This window comes from Etheostoma spectabile, chromosome 22 (assembly GCF_008692095.1).
Source record: "Etheostoma spectabile isolate EspeVRDwgs_2016 chromosome 22, UIUC_Espe_1.0, whole genome shotgun sequence".
NCBI classification, from domain to species: Eukaryota; Metazoa; Chordata; class Actinopteri; order Perciformes; family Percidae; genus Etheostoma; species Etheostoma spectabile.
Window position 1 is genome coordinate 11,154,069 of NC_045754.1, and position 13,366 is coordinate 11,167,434.

At 40.5% G+C, this 13,366-nt stretch overlaps 1 protein-coding gene and 1 long non-coding RNA gene across 3 annotated transcripts in view; one reads left to right on the forward strand and one right to left on the reverse strand.

The window, feature by feature from the left end:
- Positions 1-13,366, reverse strand: part of LOC116672302 (sodium/hydrogen exchanger 9) — a 63,678-nt gene that overhangs the window by 33,391 nt on the left and 16,921 nt on the right. For both annotated transcript variants that reach the window (XM_032504055.1, XM_032504057.1), the window contains exons 6-11: positions 12,110-12,215; positions 9,688-9,826; positions 8,527-8,632; positions 5,243-5,331; positions 3,853-3,963; positions 542-653 (exon numbers count right to left, since the gene is read on the reverse strand). In XM_032504055.1, the coding sequence (XP_032359946.1) occupies positions 542-653; positions 3,853-3,963; positions 5,243-5,331; positions 8,527-8,632; positions 9,688-9,826; positions 12,110-12,215 (663 nt within the window). The remainder of the gene's footprint in view (positions 1-541; positions 654-3,852; positions 3,964-5,242; positions 5,332-8,526; positions 8,633-9,687; positions 9,827-12,109; positions 12,216-13,366) is intronic.
- The window catches only part of LOC116672307 (uncharacterized), an 18,427-nt gene continuing 7,583 nt past the window's right edge, over positions 2,523-13,366 (forward strand). The window contains exons 1-2 of the long non-coding RNA XR_004327522.1: positions 2,523-2,543; positions 8,583-8,588. This is a non-coding gene — a long non-coding RNA (uncharacterized LOC116672307). The remainder of the gene's footprint in view (positions 2,544-8,582; positions 8,589-13,366) is intronic.

The window sequence follows — 13,366 nt, forward strand, 5'->3', positions numbered from 1 at the left end:
TTTAAATAGCAAGACAAGGGCTTTTTTTTTTTTTTACAAAGAAACCTTCTTATGCAAGAGGTAAAATGGGTCAGGCAAGCAGCAAAACATGCTGTTGCTGCACTACCCCTCGGATATCCCTTTCTCCTCCATCATCAAACCATTCAGAGCTTCAACCATTAGACACTAAAGTGATGCCTTATTTAGTCTTCTCCAAAATACAGATACAAAAATAGAAATGGATGAGTGAATTATTAATATTTATTATTATAAAGCCTTAGGATGTCACCTGTCTTTGTGTACACACACAGACACACAAAACTGTACTTTCAGCATCCTCATTGATGCCATACGCTGCAGAAACAGTGAAGAGAATGGATCAATTAAAGAGTTTGCATAGGGTAAATTAATTTCTTGCAGCAATAATACAATAAAAAGATAACATAACAGATGTGATCAGATATACTGCATTTTTTCAGCAAGGTCCAATTATGTAAAATTTTTCTGCAAATGAAAATAAATCATAATAAATAATATTAATAGGTATCATCAAGAATAGTACCTGCAAACATCAGGAAGTGCTGGAAGGGGCAAGGTATCTTGGTTGTGCGTCCCAGGTTGAGCAGGAATGAAAAGGGGTAGATGTTGCATGCTCTAGATATAAAGATGGAGATCTGTTCATAATGAGCGCAGATTAAGGAGAGTACTTGTGACTGAGACACATTTACTGGTTAAAGTACACTTATGAGTCAACATGTTGCCATTGGAATTTGCGTATTTTTTTAATGAAAATCACAATTTCTTTGCATCATAGAAAAACAGATAGTGCCAAAGAAATACAGTATGTTTGTCAGAAATGCATGATCAGTTGCATTTAAACTTTAAGATTAAGTCTGCAGTCAGTTAAGTTTAGGTTCAATTATTGATAATTTAAATTAAGGTTTTGCTTTTTTAATTTATTCTAAAAGAATACACCTGGTTGACTTCACATAGTCCGATCCTTTAACTGCATAGACAAAATACAAAATTCCATACAAACATGCTACTTATATGCAAGATCAGGCTGTAGAATTACACTTACGGATATTAACACATGTGCACACACATAACTAAATAATCTCTGAATATTTTCTTTTTAGCATGCAAACACAGCACTGTGGCACCATGTCGAGGCATGAAGCCAACCGGGCTCTGCCAGCTGTCTCTGCCCTCCACACACACTTTGATGTTTCACATGGGACTGAATGCTAAGTGTCCTGGGCAGCCGTTTGGGAGAAAATATATCTACAACTATCAGGGATATAGCTGCTGTCCTGGACACACTTTACATATTTTTTTTTATACATTTAGGAAAATTTACAGCAGCCCCATAAAACCTCAGAACCTCAGCGGTTGTGCAGCTTCAGATTATCCGGTAACTTATTGTTAGTGGTAACCCATCTAAGTTAAAAAACGGAGAAGGCAGGGCTAGAGGAGATAAAGGGAATTTTTTACAATTTTAAAATACACTTCTTCAGAAGTTCTTTTACTTTTGGTGCATAAAAATCCTCTATGCACATAGATACCCATGCTTTGGCATAATTTTCTACAGTAAGTCTAAATATGATGCCTGGAATAATAAAGGGACCAATATTTTAAGCAGGGGACCAACGTCTGACAAGGCTATTACTAAAACAGAGCTCCCCCGCACCCTGCAGTCAATATTAGATCTCATGCACCCTACGGATTTTCAAAAGCAATATCCTGCTCCCAAAAGCAGTCATTTCTCTTTATCAAAGGCCTCGAAGCTATTTGAATGGAGGTAATTAAGCACCTTCATCTCAGCCTCATTTCAAATACAGCCCATCTCCATTGTCACTGGCAAAAGGCTGCAAGCTATGGCGATTAAAATCTACTGCGTAACCAAAGAGCGATTAACAGGGTTGAATCACTGGGGTTATTTCCTTTTTGTAGACCCTTTTAGAACCATACAAGATGACTTTGACCTCCTTTTATTCCTGTTTGTACATCCGGGTCAGCTTCCAGTAGGTGCCGTTTGCCAGATTAGCCAGGCTCAAAGCTCAAGTCAAACATTGTCTCCCTGGCAGTCCCTCACACTGAACATAAGAGCATTGGGAAAAAATCCACTCAGTGGACTCTTTCTCTGGCTCCTTTGACCCTATGGTCAAAGATGGATTGTAATAATAATTGCTGGCCATCTGGGCACTGGACTGTGAAAGAACAGCCCCTTGGAGTGTGGCTACTAGAGTCTCTCCTCGGGCATACGCTATGGTCATGCCGGCTCTCCGGCAAGTACAATTGTAGCCAGCCGTCCATTACTACCCCTCTGTTCCCTTCAGGAAGTAAAGCTGACGGATACAACAGCAGCTGTGAATATGAAACACCTGTTATAAAGTATAACTTTAACATGTATGAGTATCATTATGTGGCTGATGGCTTTTGATAACACAATCATGTTTTGTAGCTGCTTTGCATTCTGCAGACAGCCCAGTCAGAGAAGAAACTTATGGGTTACACCATACTTGAAGGTATCTCCATAAGAGTGACATGACACTGTCATGAACGTGTTAGAAACATTATAAATAAGTCATAAACATTTATGACATAACACTTCTTTTGGTAAGTGTCGTCCGGTTTTGCCATGACAAGTTATGGTTAGGGTTCATGTGTCATGACTGTGCCATGTGTTCATGACAGTGTCAGGGCACTCATATTTAGATACCTTCAAGTAAAGTCTTACCAACTAACGCATCTTCTGGGATGGATTTCTGACAGCATGGTTTTTGAGTCTATGTACAAATTTTTAAGTCTGAGCATGTTTACGCCCCCAACTTGACCATTTATTGTTGACTACATAGAAGGTATAGTCAAACTTGTATCAATTAATCATTTTTTCAGATTATTTAATAAATCCTTTACTTTAAAAAAAAAATTGCTCATCATCACAATTTCCCACTACAAGTTGACGTTTTCTAATATAATGCTACATTTGGGGGGGGGGAAAGCCCAAAACTCAAAAATATTCACCGTGATATAAAACTGACAAAAGCAACAATCCTTACATTTGAGAAGATGGTAAAATGTTGGCATTTTTGCACAATATATGACTTAAGCAATGAATTGATTATTAAAAATCTTTGTAAATGCATACATTATACATACATTCGATCACTGAAGGATAATAAGATAACTATACCTTGCAAATATGTGCAACAAAAGCAAATAGGTCACCAATGGCTGTTTAACAGCTTTAACAGCTATCGTGTAGATTTCTTTTCCTTAAAGGAGAAGGGGAAAACGTAAAGAACAGAAGAAACCTCTGTCACTGGAGATTCGAGAACTAATAAGATGTAATCTTCAACCTCAAAAGGGATACGGGGCATAATCCACTACAAATTAAAGTACTGTAAATTTATGTCAAACAAGCAAACATCTTTATTCCACTGAGCTTTGCTAGAAAATGGAAATCAAGCAGCAGTGACAATAATCAAGGACCTATTTAAATTTCTGTTTCATAGGCATTCCTCAGAGCAATGCTGCACTGCAGCATCTTATTCTGCAGAGATGGTGATCATGAGAGACCGACTGAATGGCATTTGCAGAGCTCACCGGATCAAACCTGTACAATTTAAGTGCTGAGGTTTTTTTAAAGGACTGGGGAAATTACTGCACTGCAGCAGAGAGGCAAGGTAGAAAACAAAAAAAACACTCTGGTCAAATAAGTGGCAGATGATTGTGCAGATAAGGATTACGCCAGAATGTGGAAGACATGGAACATAACGTATCAGAACATCATTCCTGGGGGTCTGAGTGGGATCCAAAGCTTGCACAGCAGGGAGGGAAGATGCTCCGTCATTTAGAAGAAAAGGATACAAATGCCCCAGTAATGAAGAGAGCTTTGAAGACATGAGGAAACGTCAACAATGCATATCCCATGTAGCTGAAGATGAAAATCTCCCCCAGGAAATTGAAGACTTCAAAGAGCTGCAAATTATAAAAGGGATTGAGAGGATCATGAGGGAGAAGGTCATTCGAGATGGGGAGGGGTTCAGGGTGGAGGGTGTGTGTGTGTGTGTGTGTGTGTGTGTGTGTAGTGGGGTGACAGTGAAGGACTGGGATCATATCTGAAAATGGGTAAACAGGCTTAGATTTGCACAAACACAACAAATTCAGTGTTGATATTATTCCCTGATCCAGCAACTGCAAACAACTACATCTTGAGACCTTAATGTGGTTGCATGTAGCACCAGACATGTTTTTGTCATCGTTCTCTTGTTAAAGAGTTTTATGCTCATGCTGTGTGTGCAAATGGGTAAAAGCTTTCTAGACTTAAAAAGACCAGCTAATAACCCAATCTACTTCCTGATAAAGGAATTTTCCAATTCATCAACTCAATGATCCAGGCCATATGTTGGGATGTCATTTACTGTGGATAAAAATAGAATTTGAATAATTTTAATGGGGCATTTCTGCATAAGAAATCAAATATTTATTAAGGTCCTTATGTTGTATCTGGATGTAATTAGAGCAGATGTTATGATTTCATTAATGATTCATTATTTCCTGTTTTAGCTGGTTAATTCAGCTTTGCTGTAAAGCTTTATTAAAAAGCTATCTAATTTAATTAATGTACCTTTTCCCTTAAGAGCCTCGCATCACAAGGACAAGAGATGCCACAGAGAAATATATTTCTCCTTCTAGCTATTCAACCAGTGTCTGCATACACTAAATCACTTTGTCTTGTCCTTTGAGCTGCAGCTGCATGTATAAATCATAAAGATGTAGATAAAGGCATTCTGACAAGTAAGCATACTGCACCATACACATGCATTGACTACTGCATAGCCAATCTACTTTATAGGCAAAGGCTTTAGCTGTGCTGCATACTGTAGCCTTCTAAAAAACTTTCCTGTGATAAACAGTTAGCTCCACTGTGGCACCGATAATGAATAATAAATGCATATATGAGTATATTTGTGTACTTCTGATTTATTTGCTCCTCTGTGAAGCTTGCCGGTGCAGTATGACAGTGTGCTGGCCTCCATCTGTGCTCAGCCTATTAAGCAGATAGTGGAGACAGGCCTCCCACACAGACACCCATTGGACAACCAGAGCACTAGTGACAATTAATGATTGCACGTGCATGCACGCAGGACACAAATACTGGCATCAAAAGGCAATGTGAACAAAGTGAGAAAACTAAAAAAAAATGCTGTTTGAAAACAATAGTGAAATAAGCCTCAATCCTCCTCCATGAACCCACCTCCTTGGTCCTGGTCCTACTCTGGGAAGATAAATTGTGAATCGTGTACCTTGCCTGGCTTAGGCCACAAAACAGCACCGCCACAATGCCTGAAAGATAAAATTTAAAAAACGTGCAAGTGAAATGAATGAATTTTCAACAAAAAAAAGCCAATACAGTATTAAACATCCATGATGACATCTGTAAGTTGTAAATGTGAGCATCACCATATTATGGGGAAATAAAACTCATGGAGTGTTCTATAAACAGGAAGGAGCTAAACAATGTGCTGTATTTAATTAGTACAGAGTATGCAAAACTGCTGATACATGCACATATTATGTAATCTGCAGGTTGTGTGCATGTTTTTGTGCTGGTTAACACACAGAGCCTTGGGCCTCTCATGTTGTGAGTATGATGTAGGAGGTTCTTCCATCGTAGGAAAGTTATTTGTGAAAAGAATCTTTGTCTACGTGGTTTAATCCAGCATTTTTTAAACCAAAGCAACGGACCAGATTTAAACTTCCAGTTTATGATTTTAAATTAAATCGGGACAAGCTGATTAAACTAAGAGAAAGATTATTAATTAGATTAGATTACGTGTATAAAGTATGTGACACCAGATAAGACCGACCCAACCCATTTTCCACCTATTGTCCTGGTTCCAGTGGTCCAGCTGTATAAACAGCTTAATCAACATGTGCTGTCCAACCCAATTCAAGTATCCTCATGTTTCTGGCCAAAAATGCTTCTCCCATTTCTACTCCAAAGCCATGAAGCTCTGGGAATGATACATGCAAAAGAATGACATCATCGCTGTAGATTGTGCCAGATGCGGAGGAGCAGAAATTAACAAAAGGCAAGTAAATGTCAAGCAGAAATACACAATGGAAAGAAAGGCAGCTATGCAGAGAGAGGAAACAGGGTGGACGCAGTGATTAGGCTCCTGCTAGTAAAGAGGAGGCTGGATGGAGCAGAGAGCTGGAATTTGAAACGCATAGCATAAAAAGTGGGTTGCTGCCTTGTTGCAGAAATTCAATTTCACATTTTTGCTCCCTCTACTTTGTGAGAGAATCACAGAAGATGGAAGAAAATGTGAAATTACTGTGATGGGGAGCAATAGTTAGGGGACAGAGCTAGCAGTAATAAATATGGCAGCAGAGAAAAGATAGCACCTGTGATTCACGCTGCTAAGTGGAGCCAGTCCATTATTCTTTTTTCACCATCCGCCTTCACACTAGGATGCTGACCTGTACATGCACTATACTAGCTCCAGTAATCCCTGTTCACAATGTTCTTACCTGACAAAGTCTAATGGAGCATGCCTTTGTGGATTTGGTTCCATTTGGTTTAGGGCTTCAACATACTCCTTGGTTTACTTACTGACGGAGGTAACACATCATCCACCACCCACATAAAGACTCCTCCACTTAGGGCACTTGGTAACAGATGAGATCCATCTCATAATGAGCAGTTGTGAGGGGCATAAGATTAATGACAGCAGGGCTCCCTGCGAGGCCGAGGGTCATTAGGCACACCCTCGCTAAACTCCAGCAATTACAAGAGAGAGAAAGAACCTTGATTACCAAAGGACACCAGGGGGGACTCTCATCGCTTTCTGGGTCGCTCTGTATGAGGTGCCGCTTCACTCCAAATGGTACATTGAAGCCTTTGACCAGAGTAGCACTCCACAGATTAGTGTTTTGGTTCCAATATTGTAGAAAGACCATCTAAGATTGCAATAGGACTCATTTTTATGTGACTGTTACAAAACATCAGCATAAAGTTAGGTTTTATAACACTGTAGGTTTGACGTTAAAATTAAGTACTATTAGCCCTGATATTGCAGTAATAATATACTACAGTAATGTATTAGTGAAAATCATTGCCCTTGGTTTTTCTGCAGTGTGTTCCTCCCACACTGGGCAGCATTCAGAGTGGTGTACTTTGTAAACAGGGCATCCAGGTCCAATGGGCAAAGGTTACGCTATTTCATTAAAACCATCTCCTCCTCCTCCACAGGCCACAGGGAGTACTGCCAAGTAAGATAGAGCTCTACAACATCAACAAAGCTAGTGGAATCCCTTTGACACATTCAGGGCAGGAAAAACAACAACAATTATTTGAGCATATGTACACTACATTGGTCTTTCAGAACTACATTACGACTGGTCGATGAAATAATAGATGAAGACAATTCCAGGCAGCTGAGCCAAGTAATTGTTGTTTTCCAAACACAAGCTACACAAGTTTCCAAATGCTATGGATCAGTAAAGTGAAAAATCTAACAATGTAATAAAAATGCAAACTCCCTTTGGTGATGGATAAAGAAAATAGATGCAAGGTCATGTATCCATATTTACACGGGACCTAAGCACGTCTTGACTTTCCAGGAAATCTGTGGAAACAGCTAGGGTTAGAATGCCATTGTCGCTTGCTGCCTGCTTGCCAGTACAGTTTCAAAACAATATATACAAACATGCTCCGACAGAGGAGGGCGGACACCATTTTAATATGAGTTATGGGGGTTGAGACCAAAATGGGATTGGTATCTACAGTTTTCTGTAGAGAGGAGATGGCTTTATACTTTCTCATCTGTACATTATTGACTTGCTAAAATGCTGGACTCTCAGAGGGTAAGGCTTCCACTGATGCTAGTGTGGGTTTCTATCCGTTACTGAGCAGATGGTCAAGTCTGGACAGTGGACAATGTGCACACATCGATTCCAGGTTTGTAGAGTACCAGTGGCCACAGACAAGCATTGAAGCAGCAGTGCTTACCAATCAAACAGCTGCTTATGCCACTGATATTGTGGAGGAGTGAGCGAGTCAGTGCATGCACTTGAGAAGGGACACCTGAGGGGGAGGGCGATAGTTTGCTAACATGATTTGTATTCTGTCTGACCTCCAAGCTACAATCAGCACTGACACACACGCACACGCGCACACACACATATATATATCTCTATATGTGTATATGCAGTATACACACACACACACACACACACACACACACACACACACACACACACACACAACACACACACACACACACACACACACACACACACATATATACATACACATATACACACACACACACACACATACAGTATACACACATGCATATAATGTATATGCACATATATGTGCGTATACTGTATATATACGCATATATGTGTATATTTATGTATACATACATATATGTGTATACACATATATACACATATATACACATATATATGTGTATATATGTGTGTGTGTGTATATATAAATATTGTATATAAAAGTCATACAGTGCTCACCTGAAAGTCCACTAGCTTCAGCTGAGAGGAAGCTGCTCCAGGACAACAGAAAGAAGACAGAAGTTTCCAGCAGTGGATTCTCACATAGCCGAGTGAATTTGGTAAGGTGGAAATAGAGTTAAAGATATACAAGAAGATAATCATACACTGCTTGACACTTTGCATCAGGCTAAAACTATTGGAATTGCAATACAAATGTAAGCCTGTTGTGGCAGACTACATGTACCGAAGAGTGCAGTGTGTCTCCGCAGCCTCTGCAAATAAAAAGCAACGGCAGAAGCTGCTCACTAAGACAGGAGTCTGCCATTCGAGTAACCCACTGGGCCTTAATGAGACCCTTACTGTGAGTTCTCCGGCAGATAAAGTCCACATCCCACTCATGCTTTCTCGCTGTCCCACATCCCCTCTGGCACAGCTTCTTTGTAAAGCAGTGTTGCAGAAAGAACAATACACGCTGGAAGTTCAGTATTTGTGATAGTCACAGATGTTGGTTTAGGTACTGTAAGTACCACAATAGTGGTAGTACTGTACCTACAGTACCTAGTACTGCTAATTGTTAACAGGTTGATGCTCTGCATTCCCAACTCCCTCAAATACCCCCTTGTCTTACAATAATAATAATACTTTCCTTCCCAAGTCTGATTGTTTTTGTAATTAACAAGGACAGGTACAGCAAGTAATTGAAAGATAAACAAACAACTCTACGTCAAACTGAGTCTCTTTAAGACACTGTTTGAGGCGACAGGCACAAGAGAGCTGGCTGTTGCTATAGTTAGCATCAGCAAAATCTATTAAATGCTCACTTTGTGTTTTGCTCAAACTGTAAATAAGAGCCAAGCTGTGCCCCAAACCTCTCATGTAAGATCCTCATTTTTCATCCTTAAGTCTTATAACTAAAGTTTAAAGGGAAATGCTGGACAACAGCGCAAGTCCAGACTTCATCAGAGGCTACTGGCTTGATTGACGACCTCTCTGCAACCATTAATGTCACAGGAACACTTTAGACATCCAGTAGTCACGTTGCTTTTGCTTAGGTGGTACAGTAGGGATTTGTTAGAGAAGCAATTACCAAGTTGAGGAAGTGGATAGATTGCAGCGGATGCTAAGGTGATGATTGAGTTGGGGGTGCGGAGGCAAAGATGGGAGGGGATGAAAGGATATGAGGGCTGTTATGACTGTGAATATGAAACCCAAGAGGAAGGAGCCGGCAAGCACTCCAAGAAAATAACCAAAAGAGAGGAGGAAGGCAGGGGGGTCGAAGGTGTGTCCTGCACCCGTCTGGGTATAGGTGGCGATGGCACTGGAAGACAAATTGACACAACAGACTGAAAAAAAGGGTTACACACATGAAAAAAAGAGACAACCTGCTATGGAACAAACATAAGGCAATAGAACAATTACGGCAGAAATTGAAATGAGTGTTAACAGATGCTGAAACATTAAAGTGTCAACATGGTTTATGGCTTTGAAACAAATGCAGTCATCAGAAATATGGCCCACTTGGTTCTTGGTGTAAACCAGTCTGCAGCAGTGAGCATAAATTCACATTTATTATGCTGAGCTAAGCCTTTAATAAGTGGAATTTATTGGAGTAACTCCTAAGAATACATGGCCTTCTTTAGAAGTCAAATCCTTTCATGAAAAACAATGCATTCTGAATTATTTGCGTGAGACATCCCCTAGTGGTTATTGGGAAACAAGCGAAAAACTATTGTTGTTTACAAAGACAACTGCATCTTGCTATTCACACTGCTATAAATATTTACTCTGAGGGGGGAAGGGGAGACTTCCACATGTCATGGAGTGCAAAAGAGGCCTAACAGGGAGGAGGGAGGAGGGAGGAGGGAGAGAGCGAGAGAGAGCCTGAGGTGAAGCAAGAACAGAGACAGGCACCCATGCCAGTGGCTGATGGAGCTAACTGCCTTTGTGAGGATTATATTTCTTTGCCCACCACAGATCCTCCCATGTACACCCTTTATACTTTGGCTGATTTAAATTAATGTCAAACAACTGAGTCAGCAAAACAACGTGAAAGTGGGAGATGTTGTTTTTACTTCCTACATTTAATGAGACACACATTCTGATAGCCAGGGTAATGTTACTAACATTACATAAACTAACTTTATACTCCAGCTACCATGAAAATGGTTTGTTGAAGATCTTTATGGTGTAAAAGAAATGTGAAATGAACCTGTAATGTATCTCCACTTTTCATGCTGTCAGGTTGAAATGAGCTAGCACACACCACAACATGCCTTAATCCCAATGGCAAAAGGGGAATCAATTAAGTGGTTGCTAATAAGATCAGCAAGCTGAAAGGGGAAAATCTAGTATCCCCTCTGTAAAAAAATAAAGACTCCTGTTGTGTTGGCACATTACATTTGGCTACTAGTCCCTTGGCCAGTTTGACCCTCTAAAGACTGTATTTTCAGGCATGTGTTAACTCCCAGACAAAAACTTCAAGATGTCAACACAGGACCTGGTTGAATGGTGGCTGGGTCAGGGCTGATGGAGCAGGAGGTTTAGCGCCTGTGAGAGGGCACATCAGCGTAAGGTTGAGCTGCACTGGGAGCTTGTTAAAATTCCAGTGCCAGGGCCCCGCGTGGCTCACTAATAAGGGCCAGCTTTGTGTGTTGAGCCAGGGCGACCGGCAGGCTAGCGAGCCAGTCAAGTGACAGGAGATGGCATGAAGGCCGGTCACGCCACTCCAGGAACAAACACAGCACTATGTGAGTGTTTATCCAGGAAGACATGCAGGCTCCCTCCTCTGTCCTTCAATGTACACAAAGACAGGAGCCACTGCATGAATACAACTTTCTCGCCTCCTTTTCTTTCCATCTGCCTGCCTGTCTGGGCCCATTTGTGTGATTGGAGAAAGAGATGCAGGTACTGTGTATGTAATGTGTCGGCTTGTGTGACTACAATATGCAAATATGAAGACATATTTTGTCCCATCCACCTCCATTTTTTCATCTGCCTGTGTGGCCATGAATGTGGACCTATGTGTGTGAGTTCTCTCCCCTCTCTGTCTCCATCTCTCTGCTCCCCATCTATCCATCTGTTAGCACATCTACTTTGTTCACTAGCAATGCGTAAATAGAACCGACAATGACTGCAATGTGTGTGAGCAGGACAAACATGCATATGTGAGTGCAACGCTGGAGAAAAAGGTTAAAGTAGAAGAAAATGAATGAAGCAATTGAAATGCATGAACAAGGCGTGACTGCATCATGGCTACTTCACTAAGCTTGCGAGGGTTTTTATGCTGTATTTTCTCTAAATTTGACAGTAGCTGTGTTAACCGAGTTTGTTAGCTGGGAGCGTGTCTCTACCCTGGCAGTGAGTCTCCCCACTGAGTATTTTAATGAGATGCTGACAGTGCCAGGAGCAACTCACTTACGCAGTCCACTGCATAGCATCTGAGGCACTCATGTGGTTTTGCCAATCACACCCTTTCCTTTAAGCAGGCAGCATCCATCCAGACCCATAATGTTAATTGAAAAAGACTGAGCGCGCACACAATTAACCCTAGAAATAGTCTGCATTGCAAGGGCAGAGAAAATCCTTTAAACAAGATACTCACTGTGTCAAGACAATGGCCACAGCATCATTCAGGACACTCTCGCCGTACAGCAAGGTGAGCAGATCCGGGTCAACACGCAGGTCTGACAACAGGCCAAGGACTGCAACTAAAAAAAAACAAGTTACTACTGTTGAAGACTGCAAGAAGCACAATAATTCCTCTGTTAATCCCACAGAAAAAGTGGAGTGGAGTATCGCCTTTGTGCTACAAACAGGAGAAGCCAAGGGAACATTAACACTGAAAGCTGACAGAAAATGTCAGCACCCCGACAGCGCTGGAAAGAGGATTTTGACACTGACCTACCCAGAATCTCTAAACCAAGCAAAGACTTGTTCAGACCCAGCTTAAGAAAATACACAATGCTTTCAAAAGGACAATATTTATGTATGCAAGGAAACAGAGCAGAACAAAATTGTATGTCTGTCACTATCCAATTTCCGTGACTTGTTAAGAATAATTTTATTATTTGACACTGCAGCAGCAAACTCAAGATATCCGGAGTGTGGTGTTTCTTTGTGCGTATGATGAGATTGTGATGCAAGTGCACAGGAAAAAAAAACAACATTAAAATAAATTGCTTGCCTTCGCATACTGTAGTATTATTGAATGAATGAAGTGTATATTGCGTCATTGTGTACTAAAAAGAAGCACAAATCAAATAAGAAAAAATAATTAGACACTAGTAGCATTTCAGCCCAAGTCTAAATGAATTGACACATTTTTTTTAAGCAAAAAAAAAACTGCCTGTGTGACTGTGTATGTTACAGGGTACATTTGTTTGGTTTAAAGGAATGGCAATCTGTGATCTGCAGGCAGCAGTAGCACCGACAGAAATAACAAATCATCCGTGAAGAGGAAATAACTGCTTGTTATAATTTATATACATTTGGTATATATATATATATATATATATATATATATACACACAGTTATAAATTCTTTATTGTTAGCCCTCTAGGTACGTAGAGTTCATATGTGCTCATTAGCTTAGAGCATTACTGCAGTTTTCACTATAGCGTGAGATAACACTAGGATTCTGTGAATCTTGAGAGGAGGCTGGTGGGGGAAAGGGGGAGATTAGAGCGAAGATGCTGCAGCCGATTAAAACATCCAAAAGAAGCCAATTACAGTCTAATGTAGGGGAACTACAGGCAGAGCTCCATGCTTAAAATAATGTAGGATTCATTAACTGCTCAGCAACACAAAAAATTCCTCCTCACGTAATTCAGTTTCACACACACACACACACACACACAC